The sequence below is a fragment of the Carassius auratus genome, linkage group LG45M, assembly GCF_003368295.1.
Source record: "Carassius auratus strain Wakin linkage group LG45M, ASM336829v1, whole genome shotgun sequence".
NCBI classification, from domain to species: domain Eukaryota; kingdom Metazoa; phylum Chordata; class Actinopteri; order Cypriniformes; family Cyprinidae; genus Carassius; species Carassius auratus.
This window is the reverse complement of record NC_039299.1, coordinates 16,435-29,171: the sequence shown is the minus strand read 5'-3', so window position 1 is coordinate 29,171 and position 12,737 is coordinate 16,435. Positions and strand designations below refer to the sequence as shown.

General features: G+C 36.8%; 1 protein-coding gene across 2 annotated transcripts in view; it reads right to left on the bottom strand.

Annotated features, from left to right (window-relative positions):
- Positions 1 to 12,737, bottom strand: part of LOC113068500 (1-phosphatidylinositol 4,5-bisphosphate phosphodiesterase beta-1) — an 81,253-nt gene that overhangs the window by 63,020 nt on the left and 5,496 nt on the right. For both annotated transcript variants that reach the window (XM_026241230.1, XM_026241229.1), the window contains exon 2: positions 10,244 to 10,321. In XM_026241230.1, the coding sequence (XP_026097015.1) occupies positions 10,244 to 10,321 (78 nt within the window). The remainder of the gene's footprint in view (positions 1 to 10,243; positions 10,322 to 12,737) is intronic.

The following is a 12,737-nucleotide window of genomic DNA, read 5'->3' as shown; positions in this document are numbered from 1 at the left end:
TAATAATAAGTCCATATTATTAGTTACATAGGCTCAAAGTAAAAAAAGGTACATGAGGAGAGAATACAACTGGAAAATAAAATAAGGATTCTTCAGGAAAAATTTATGAAAAAAATAATCTACAAATGCAAAGCGAGTTACTGATTTTGAGGGCTGGATATGATAAGCTGTCTGCTTTCAGAGCCACTTCCAGTCTTATGAGACTAAAGCAATCATTCTTTGAACAAGGAGATAAATTGAGAAACACCTGTTATAAACAATGGAAATGTTGTAGTGGATCATACTGAAATTAATGATGCCTTTAGAAGCTACTATAAAGAATGATATAATCCAAAAAGAATGAGATTAATTTGCAAAATCTAAATAGGATTTTAGATGAACAACCTATACCTCATCTTCCAGATAATCATAAAGAAGATCTGGAGATGGACATAAACAAAGAAGAAATAGGGAATGCTATCGATAACATAAAGGCAGGAAAAAAGGCAGGACCAGATGGTCTCCCAATATATCTGTATAAAAAAATAAAATAAATAAACTGCTAACTCCACTTGTGGAAATGTTTCTGGAGGCATTTCAGAACGGCAGTTTTCTCACCCTAACCCTAACCCTCTATGAATAGTGTTCTAATCATCTTACCTGATTAGGGTTTTGCACTGTCACTCTGTTTTGTGTTTTGTTTTTTGTGTCTTGTGTCTTATGTCTTGTTAATTGTTTCATTGGCCATGTGCTCCTTTAGCCCCTCCTCATTTTCTTTCTACCCCACCCTCTTGTTAGCCTGGTTAGTCTAATTGTGCTCACCTGTCCCTCATGTATTATCCTCCCTATTTATAGTGCCCCTTACCCTTTTGTGTTTGCTGGTTTGTGGTCATTCTCACACTCCTCTGTCTCTTGTGGAGTATCTGCCTGGCCTGGCCTGGCGCCCTTGTTTTGTTTAGTCCTTTGTGGTACCATGTTCTTGTCTAGCTCCTGGTTTTGGCAATCTTTTTTTTTTTTTTTTTTGCTTTTACTTGTCATTTTTTGTTTTTCTGGTCCTGATTCTTGGTTTTGTTTGATATTCTCTTAAGCTGGTTATATTTTAAAATTAAACTCAATTTATGCATTTAGCAGACAATTTTACCCAAAGCGAATTACATTACATTTTCATCTAACATGTGTTCCCTGGGATTCAAACCCCCAACCTTGTGCTTGTTAACGCTATGCTCTACCACTTGAGCTACAGGAACACTAACACTTGTTAAATTGTTAATTCTTACATATATTGTTACTTTACTCTTAGTTTCTGGTTTAATTTTTCTCATTGTCTTGGGTTAATTTGTGTTTCTGTGGAGCTTTATCCTGTCTAGTCTTGTGTTGGAGTTCCTGACCTGTTCTTGTGTGTCCTGCCACTGGTTTTTCTTGCCTGGCACTTGATCTGCTTCAGAGTCAGCGGTCAACAAGTGTCTGAGCTCTGCTCTGTGGTGCCCTGTGTGGTCTTTCCTATCAGCCTGGTCTTGCCGCCCCCTCTGTTGCCATAAGTATTCTGCCAACTGATGTCTGAAGCTGTCCCAGTGGCCTTCCCTAGCTGTTTCTGTTTTCCTGTTGGGTATCATTTGTTCACTTCACTACCCTCTTGTATCAGTCTGTTTTGTCACTAAACCCTTGTTATCTCACACTGAAATTGGGTCCTCCTTCCTAGATCCCTGACAAAACCAGGTAAACCCTCTAACAAATGGGAAAATGTAAGACCCATAAGTTTGCATAATTCTGACCTTGAGATAATATGTAAACTCTTAGCAAAACTGTAACAAAAATTATTGCCAAATATTAACAAAGATCAAAATGGATTTATTATGGAAAGGCGGGGTTTCCACAATGTAAGAAGGGTATTGAACATTACTCATACTACCAAAGAAATGGCAGATACAGCACTCTTATCATTAAATGCCAAAAAGGCCTTTGATAGGGTCAAATGACATTTATCAGCATTAATACATGAAAAGATTAGCTGCAAAACTTTTCATACAAGTATTACTTAAAGTTAATAAAAATGTCTGGTGAAATGTTAAAGTTTGACAAAATCATTAGAATTAAGCTAGAAAAAAGCCGCACGGACCATTAATCGGATCGGACCAGTGAATTAAGCTGCTGGGGGAGCTGAGCTCACACATCAGTCATGCGGCAGACAACAGACTCCGCGAGAATCGTTTGAATGAACCTGCAATTTTCTGTTATAAAAGATAAAACCCAGACGAAAGGAAAGCGCGCAAACGTGAGGCAATCCACTCTTTCAGCTAAAATGTATACCAGTGCCCCAAATTTACGTTAAACAGAAGCCATATTCGTCTTAGCACACCAGCACTAATTAATTGTACAGTAAAGTGTTTTTATGGTTTATTCATATTGAATATTGTTAAGCATCTATTAGAATACCCTATAATTACAGCAATTTCTCTTATGAAGCTAGATTGATAGACATGTTTTTTAAATGTGTTTATACTTATGTTTTAGACAAGGTTAGGACTTTTTCGTGAAGGAAAAATTGCAACAATAGAATTTCTGCCTGTTAATTGAAACATTTCAAGGTAAGTAACCTATTTAAATTAATGATACATAAGTTTTACATTTTACTTAGACCTATGACTTCCAAAAATTATGAAAAAAGACCAATGAGGTGAAATAAGTGTATTGCCGTGTTCCGTACAACAAAGATTCCCTTCATTTACAGTGTACTTTTGTTCCTCCCTACAAGTCCAAATCAGTTAAAGGGTAAAGGGTGGTCAGATTTACTCAAATTATCCGCAAATATTGCCACAAATTTTCTGGAGGGAGTGAAAACTGGTTTAGTCTGTCTCTTAGTGCAAATGATATTAGATCCCCACAAAGACTGTAAAAATGTAAACCGTAAGCTTACTTTTTTTTTTTTACTTGTGCTTTCTCTGTACTTTAGTCATTGAAAGGCCTTTGTGCAGAAATTGTCTTTAAAACCCTTCCTGCCATCTGCACCATACCACACAAATGGAAAAATGTTGTGCACATCATACACGGAAATGAAGCGGTCCTTCATTGACATTCAACCTGTAAGTAGAAGCAAAACTTAAAATTACAGTGCCCTGTGTAGTAAAAGTCACCTTTTATTTGTTTTTTATAAAACACACGTTGTACAATACAAATCCTTCCAAGACGATATTTTGAAAAAAAGAAAAAAAGAAAAATTCATTTTTGGGTGAATTATCACTTTAACCTATTTAAATTCGCTATAGCTTTTAACTCATTTAAATTCAATCATTTGTAAAGTGAGTGTATTAATGAAATATCATCACAAAGCATGTTAACAGAACTTTTTTTTTATTATTATTTTAAGGTTGGCACTAATTAGTGCTGTACTGGAATCATGAGACAAGCCAGAATCCACATGTCCTGGTGCTTGGTGACAAGGAAAACTCCTCCTAAGTTTTTATTATTTTAAACGGAGAGGCGATGGAACAGGAGACGATACTACAAGCAGTCGATCTGTGTTTCTAACTTTTCTTTGTAAATGACATCTACTACCCAAAGCCCTCTGCTCATATTTGAGAGTTTTTGTAACACACAGTCTTTAATAGTTTCTTCTGCACACTGTCTCCTCCTTAAAAACATTGTATTTAGTAATCAGTAAAAAACTTTTTTTGTTGATCAACAGTAGGTCCAGCAGCTAGTATATTGATTTTATGATAATATTTTTGTTTTATTATTATGTTATGTTCATTTGAAAGTCTTAACATTTGCCAAGTGTGGTAACCCATTATCAGAATTGGTGCTCTGCATTTAACCCATCCAAGTGCACACACACAGCAGTGAGAAGTGAACACACACCCGGAGCAGTGGGCAGATATAGGTCCAGCATCCGGAGAGCAACTGGGGGTTCAGTGCCTAGCTCAAGGGCACTTCAGTCATGGGTATTGAGGGTGGAAGAGAGCACTGTCGATTCGCTCCCTCCACCTACAACTCCTGCCAGCACAGAAACTCAAACCTGCGACCTTCAGGTTACAGGTCCAACTCTCTAACCATTAGGCCACAGCTGTGAACTGTATTTGCACATTTGTTTGTTTGATATGAATATGAATCGACACATTTGTACATCTTGAAAATGTCAGTTGTATTTTTACACATTCTTGTCAATTTAAATAAAATATTTTAAAATATATTTGTAAATTTGTTATTTGCATATTAAAATAAAATCTGTAATTTACAACAAAGTAGTTTCATAATATGGTTGTATTAAGTAATTTTTAATAAAAACACTGATGTTAATTAATATAAATAATTAACTCAACTGTTGGGTAACTTTTAACCCAATGGGTTGGGTTGAAATAACCCACAGATGGGAAGGTGCTATACCAACCCATAGTTGGGTTACAGGTTGGGTTATTTTCAACCCAACATTTTTTAGTGTGTATTACTGTTTAATTCAAATGAAAGCAGGAATCCAATTTCAGAGGTAATTAAATGTAATATTGTTGAGCAGTTTATATATTTGGGAGTACAGATATTGCACAGATATTTAACGTTATAAATTAATGAGTCAATTGATAGATGGATGTCACTACCAGTATCTATAATTGGGAGAATTCATATTTTAAAAATGAATATACTACCCAAACTACTTTATTTCAAAATATTCCATTACCGACACCTTCAGATTTGCTCTCAAAAATCAAAACCACGTTTAGGAGGGCAAGACTCCTTTTGTGTTGTTGTATTTATCATTGACAGAGGAGGTTTAAAATGTCCGAACATAATGTGGCACTACTAGGCTGCACAGCTAAGGTCTGTCATGTTTTTTTTTTTTTTTTTTTAGTCTGCACATTGAACAGAAATAGAATCTCATAGTCTAAGCCTACCTCTTCCCGCCATACATGTATTCAGACACAGCAAAAAACTACAGAAACAAACTAAAAACCCAATTGTAAGACATATTTAAAGATATGGTATGATGTGCATTTATTTGCAATCAAGTCAATGATATCGCTGTAGATGAAGTGACCCCAACTAAGCAAGCCAGAGGCGACAGCGGCAAGGAACCGAAACTCCATCGGTGACAGAATGGAGAAAAAAACCTTGGGAGAAACCAGGCTCAGTTTGGGTCAGTTCTCCTCTGACCAGATGAAACCAGTAGTTCAATTCCAGACTGCAGCAAAGTCAGATTGTGCAGAAGAATCATCCCTAAGACTTAAATTTCTTATCTCAATATAGTCCAATATGAAGGGATTTAAAATGATTCAAGATCTTTATTTGACAGACTCTTATATAATTATGTCTTTTGAGGAGTTGAGGCTTATATTCAGCCTTAATAGGATTTTTTTTCTCAAATATCTTCGGCTAAGAAGCTTCGTTAAAACAAATCAAGATAATGCTCTTAATTCATCCACATTCATCTTAAGAAAAAAAATATGATAAAATATAATCTGAGAAAGGGTATCATATTTGAATTTTATGAGTTGCTGACAATTTACTCATCTGAGAATTCACAGTATAAATTGAATGCATGGAAGGAAGATTTCCAATTGGATATTTCATATTAGGGTTGGAAAGAAGCTTGTACTAGTGTTCACACTATGTCTATCAATACACGACGTAAACTTATACAGTATAAATGGATAATGCGGTGGAATTAAATAGATATAATAAAAACATACCAGACATATGCACAAAATGTATGGAAGCTAGAGAACTTCTTTTCAGTGTATTTGGCATTGCAGAAAGATTAAATTGTTTTGGGGAGAGGCAAAACTTAGAATTGAAAAGATAATTTCAAAACATATTTTACTGGACCCTAAGCTTTTCTGTTGGGCTTACCCAGAGAAACTAAATTATAGTAGAAGTGAACAAGCATTTATAGACCTCAGCTTTCTTTATGCCAAAAAATGTGTAGCTCTGTTGTGGACAAAGACACAATGACCAAATAAAACTCAATGAATAAGACAGATTTGGTCAAACCTTCCATTAGAAAACATAACTTACATATTAAAGGCTAAACACTATGTGTTTGTAAACACATGGAGTCTTTTAATTATATTAAAGATTTGGATAGATGAAGTGGATGACTAATATTTGTGGACTAATCTTTCTATCTTATGGTTGTATAGATATTTGGAAAAATATATATGATTGTAAAGGCTATGTTTCAATGTGTTTAAAAGATGAAAATAAAATACAAATATTGTGGAGAAAAAGAAAAGAAAAAGGAAGATATGATCAGTTAAGTTGAAATTTGTTCTTAAGAAGTTTTCCTGAATCCAGCCCTGAAGCGACTGAGAGCAACAGCAGGAAAATGACAACGTTCGATGATTATACAATGGACAAACTAGATGTAAAGGCACATGAGGCAGATCACATGAAAGTGAAAGCTGATTCATGTGCCAAAGCTGCAACAACAAAGCATCTCTCCATTAGCAAATAGCCTCCTTGGTCTTAGTTTTCAAATCTGTCTCAGTTAGTTTTTGTAATCTGATCTACTGGGGATTTCTGATTTTTTGATTGTTCATTGGAAGAGGAGCACAGCACTGCCAAGAAACAGACAGAAAAACACCTATTAGCATGATGTGCAGGAGGACATCTTTAAAAACCACAACATGACAACATTCAAATAGACACTTATTCATTTCTTAATACATGTATCAGGTTTTACTGCACATATTCATCAGAGACATTATTTAAAAAATATCTGTCTGGAACAAACACATATGCAGAGTGATGCAAACAGTGAAAAGTCCCAGTGCTGCTGGACTATTATATAGTTATGCACATTTTGTACGTCTCTTATCTAGGGTGACCATCCCATCCCAGCCAGGATTTTAATAATGCCTAAAACATCCAGAGCAGTTTCACCAATAACATGCAGGTATTTTACGTAATCGAACAATCGTGGGGCCGCGTGTGAGAATGTGAGATCTAGAGGGAACAATTAAAGCGATGCAAATATGCGCACGTGTTTGTTCGTTCGATTGACTTGGAGCGCTGCTGTGCACAAATCTAAAAAAAAAAAAAAAAGTGCACCACAATGCTTCAAGTCAAACGAACGAACAAACATGTGAAAGCGATTTGAAAGCATAAGGAGCCGTCTGCTCTGCTCTTTATAACTCTCATAAATGTTACACAACGATCAACCTGCACAGTGCAAATAGCCAAAACCTGGATAATTTAGGCAATATTAAATTCCTGGCTGGTACGTGTCCCGTATGAACAGCGCATATGGTCACCCTACTCTTATCACTTCAGATGTTTGTTCTATTTGAATGTAAGTGCCCTGCAAAGTGGACATCATAAGATATTCTGCCATGATTCCAGTTTGTAGTGAATGTATAAGTTCCATTCAAAGTGCACTGAAGTGTGCTAGATGTTAATTTAAATTGTATTTATTCACAGAGGTATATGATGTGACACTTGTCTGTATGTGAAGACGTTGCACAGCACAAATCCGTGAATGAATGTTCCGAAGTGAAGTAAACTTCAACAGATGTCCCCTGGTCAGGGAGTAGGGAGCAATGAACACTGTGTAGGGACCGTGTCAATGGGAACACAGTTCATGCACGGAGCTCACTTCTAATGAGCTGATAATCTGAATGGTGTGTTAACAAAGAGAGACTGGAATTGAGAACCTTGAACTACACGGCAGCTCAAATCTGAACATCAAACAACTTACTGACTTTGTAAAAGGCCACAGACAAAAAGAGGGCATGACACATGACCAAGGATCACACACTGTACAGACAACGGGAGAAAGTCACATTAAAAAATATGAAATGTGTCTAAAATCCAATTTGAAAAATTAATGAAATGCATAATTATATAAAAACTGGATGAGAAGTAATTTCTTACTGCTAAATTCTGAAGTTTATATTATAGGACCTAAAAGCTCTGCTTGTAATAACCTAGAACACTGTCTAAGACTTGATGGTTGCTCTGTCAATTCTTCGTCATCAGTTAGGAACCTAGATGTGTTATTTGATCGCAATCTTTCCTTAGAAAGCCACGTTTCTAGCATTTGTAAAACTGCATTTTTCCATCTCAAAAATATATCTAAATTACGGCCTATGCTCTCAATGTCAAATGCAGAAATGTTAATCCATGCATTTATGAGCTCAAGGTTAGATTATTGTAATGCTTTATTGGGTGGTTGTTCTGCACGCTTAGTAAACAAACTACAGCTAGTCCAAAATGCAGCAGCAAGAGTTCTTACTAGAACCAGGAAGTATGATCATATTAGCCCGGTCCTGTCCACGCTGCACTGGCTCCCTATCAAACATCGTATAGATTTTAAAATATTGCTTATTACTTCTAAAGCCCTGAATGGTTTAGCACCTCAGTATTTGAATAATTGTTATGGAATAACCTACCTAACATTGTTCGGGAGGCAGACACCCAGATGTGTATGTGTATGCGGTAAGTAGCGAGAGTGCATAAATATAACGCGAAAGCACATAAAAATAATGCATGAGTGCAAATCTCTCTGTTCGCACGCAGATTTCCTTTGCTCTGTCATAAAACCAGATGTGCTTGCTAAGATACACGCTGCTTTGCACGGAAGAGTGTGTGCACTTAAAACATGTCTCCTCTCACTTAAACTGCGTCCTGTGCAATCACAATTCTCTCTATGCTCATGTGTTAGATATGAATTATTTTCGCATGTTTTTATTTCTAGCCTTTTACTACGTGCAGTCTGAACGCTCTGATCCTTTAACATGGGCTCAGAAAAAAGGCGAATCACAGACTGTGTGTGAACATGGAGTTAGGCATATGCCCTTTCTGTTCTGTTCTCGCGCTAGGCTCAATGCATTCTTCATGCTATAAAGCGATTTAGAAATCGTGCACGCTCAAATCGTGATTTTATGACGATTTCTTTTAATCACACAGCCCTAGAATAGACTTGAAATGAACAGAAAATAATTGGCAGCCCACAGGCCCGCGTTGTCCCACGTACCACAGGTTGAAAACCACTGACCTAGAATATCAATATCAACTGCGGGCGGCAGATCCTTTTCCTATTTGGCACCTAAACTCTGGAATAACCTACCTAACATTGTTCGGGAGGCAGACACACTCTTGCAGTTTAAATCTAGATTAAAGACCCATCTCTTTAACCTGGCTTACACATAACATACTAATATGCTTTTAATATCCAAATCCGTTAAGAATTTTTAGGTTGCAATAGTTAAGTTGATTCTTCTGACTTTGCTGCAGCCTGGAATTGAACTACTGGTTTCGTCTGGTCAGAGGAGAACTGGCCCCCAGCTGAGCCTGGTTTCTCCCGAGGTTTTTTCTCCATCCCGTCACCGATGGAGTTTCGGTTCCTCTGGCTTGCTTAGTTGGGGTCACTTCATTTCCAGTGATATCACTGACACAGATACTATTTAAACTGAACTGAGCTGGATGATGTTTCATCACTGAATATATGATGAACTGCCTTTTTGCTTTATTGACACACTATTTTCCTATTTAATGCAATCTATATTGTTAATAAATAAAGGTGACGACTTAAAATCGACTCGATAAATTATGTCTGATATTGTCCAACTAGATGAAATCAGTGTCTTAAGCTAAATATGAGTCTGTGCTCATCGTACACAAAACAATTTTCTGTAAACTTCAACAGCTGAAAATTTGCAGACTGAATCTGACTTTTAGCAACTAGTGTTTACTTAGATTTTATGTTAGTGATATATCTATATAATACTGCATATTTACAGAATCATTTTTGTAATTCATAATCACAATTGTTAGTAGTAATTACATTTTATAGCTAAAAGACTTGAAAATTCTAAGAAAATCAGCCCTTCCTCAAACCAAAACATGGCATTGCAGTCATACTTTGTGCTTTTGTGCAGTGGAAGAAAATCGCAAGTAGTCAGTCAATTCCACAATCTTCTGTTCTGAAAGACAAGTAATCTCGTTCTTCTTGTTACATTTGTCAGAAGACAGCAACCCTCCAGTTATCCTTCCTAGACTATTTTCAAGCATGTCTAATTGCATCTTAACGATCAGAAATCAGCTGCTATCATATTTTTACAAGGCACTGCAAAACACTAAAAAGGCAATTGACTTGAGAGGATAAACTGACATGCATTAATTAAAAGCAAACAAGTGTGTAAGAAACTTACTGATTACTGATCAGCAGTAGTTTTGCCGTCGTGTATAATGCAGGACAGAGTTTGCTACAGAACATTCACTGAGCATTTGGAAAAGAGAGACATTTCCTTCCATTTCGAAAAATAAGACTAATTACCTTATTCTGATCGGTCCAGTACAGGAAGTAGCCCCGCGGGTCAACACGCAGCGTCACGGGTGTAACTGTGGTGCAGTCCTACAAAACATAAGAGAACAACAAACACAATCATATCAGTGTCATCCCAGCACAAGGGTTAGTTTTATGACAGTCAAAATAATGAATACTAATCTAATGCATTGTGTGACTTAGGGGTGCTTGGCTACTAATTGCTATTGGCTGATAATGGCTTTGGGAAGTTTGATTGGTGGTCTCTATAAAGGTGGATCTCATAAACCGATCTCAAGCTCACAGAGTGCCTCCTATGAAAGCTTTGGCAGGACTTGCAGCCTCACCATCTAGATCTCTGTACAGTACGGGCAAAATAATTATAATGCTGAAGGTGAGTTACAATTCATTTCTTTATTAAATAACTTGCAAAGTAATTTGCAGACTTTATGCGAGATGTAAAATCACAAACAGTGTGAGGAAATCCCTGTGTGCTCTCTCTCTCTTTCCCTCTTAAAATACACAAATGGCTTCAAATCAGCACATCACGTCTGCACTATGGTCGATATGCTCAGCTGACACAGGAATTGTCACTTGCACAATCTTGGCAGTGTTGTATTGTCACTTGTATCTTCCTTTTTGTTTTGCCAGTGTCTGAACTATTCAGCACATGTGCGCTCATGCACACTCAAACAACACACATAACCCTACCTCACCTACAGCTCACCAAATCAGGCTTGTGCTGTGTGTAAGCTATTGTAAAACAATTTCTGCATTGTAAAAACAAAAATGCACTGCATGATCAAACATTTAGGGGAGATAATTATATATTTTTAAAAAATGTCTAAAAAACACCTGCGCCCCTTAAATGACCCACCCTCCCCCAGCACCCCCCCCCCCAAAAAAAACTCACCTAAAAGGGTAATTGCCCTCATTCTCAAAAATGAAATTTTGTCGCTCCAAAAATCCTGATCAGAGCACCCTTAATATGACTGAAGTGTGGCATGTTTATGTCCATGTAAATAGGGAAATTAAAGAAAAGGAAAGATGTGAACCAGTAGAGTGAGGAGATAACTGTAGTTCCTGCAAAACAAACCTCATCGTGAGTCAAACTGAGGGTCTGGTGTAAGTCGTCAAGCACCGAAAGAAATGAGCAGTCTGTGTGTCGTATAACCCTGAGGACAACTTTACATAGCAGCTGCAGATATTACTGGAGCTCTATAAAAAGATCCACACGCCTTTGTTCTGTGGCGATTTGAGCACCTAAACTTCAGCAGGGGCAGATTACACAGCCAGAGATTCAACCACATCAGTGCTTTTATTATGGAGTCCAAAACATCACATCTGTGAGCAGTACACACTGAGAAGAGATAAACATCACCCAGATCACACACCAGAGGTTTTATGAGTGTGTCTAATCATATATAGTCAACAGCTTGTCTCACTGGTTCCTGTTTCTAAATGATTTATTGCTGCGAGGCCTTTTGATGCAGGTTCTACCACCGAATGACAAACACTAGCCAAGAATGCTGGTACTGACATGCTGCTCGTGTTGTAGGTTATAGAGCAGATTTTAAGTCACTTTGTGTCCTTCACTGAAACAAAGATGAAGACCCATTTCTAGAGAAAGTTTCTATTTGCTCCCCATTTAATCTCATTATTGTCTGGGAGAAACAGTTGAGATACTGAGGAGATCTTCTTTCCATTGGGTTTCTGCAGTTACAGATCCTTCAGTTAGTCACAATGATTTAAAGGCAGACAGCAAATACACCATCAGACCTGAGGTAGAGGCTTCTGAGTGAGTGCCACAAATTAGGAAAATCAATCTCTTGGCTGGAGAAATGAGCTTTGGGTATTCTGATGGCTTTTTGTTACTGCAAATACATTGAATAAGCAAAGCTCAAGAGCCATTTTCTGCATGATGGCAAGGCAACATGCATGCAGTCAGACATCTTTTGCTCAAGGCATGGAGAAGACAAGGCAGTTTAAAAACAACCATAATGTCTTTTACATGTAACAAGTAAGCCGGTGATGTTTTCCTTAGTATTTCAAGCACAACAGTCACACACACAGGCAATTTAAAATGTCCATAATGGACAGATTACATTGTATATTGTAAATAAAAAAAGTTTATTTTAATGGAAATTCAATAAAGATTATTTCTACATCTTTTTTTTGTCAATTTTTGTGAATTAAATACTTTACAACTGAAAACATGAGAGGCCTTATTTGATTATTTTCTTTATGGTTTATTTTAATCTTTAAGGAAAATATCAGAATACTCATATAAAATAAATGCATCAGGTTCACTTTAAAAAACATGATAAACTTTTTTTTTCATATTTATTTCTTTAACACTTTATACTATACTGATTATGTCAAAGCAGCGCTACAGTGTCAAACAGGAAAAACATGCTGATGATGCAAAAGGACAATAGAAAACAGTCAGATTTTGTTGAAAGTGAGTCATCGTTGAGTTCAGTTCAGTTCTCTTCCCACAGTGTCT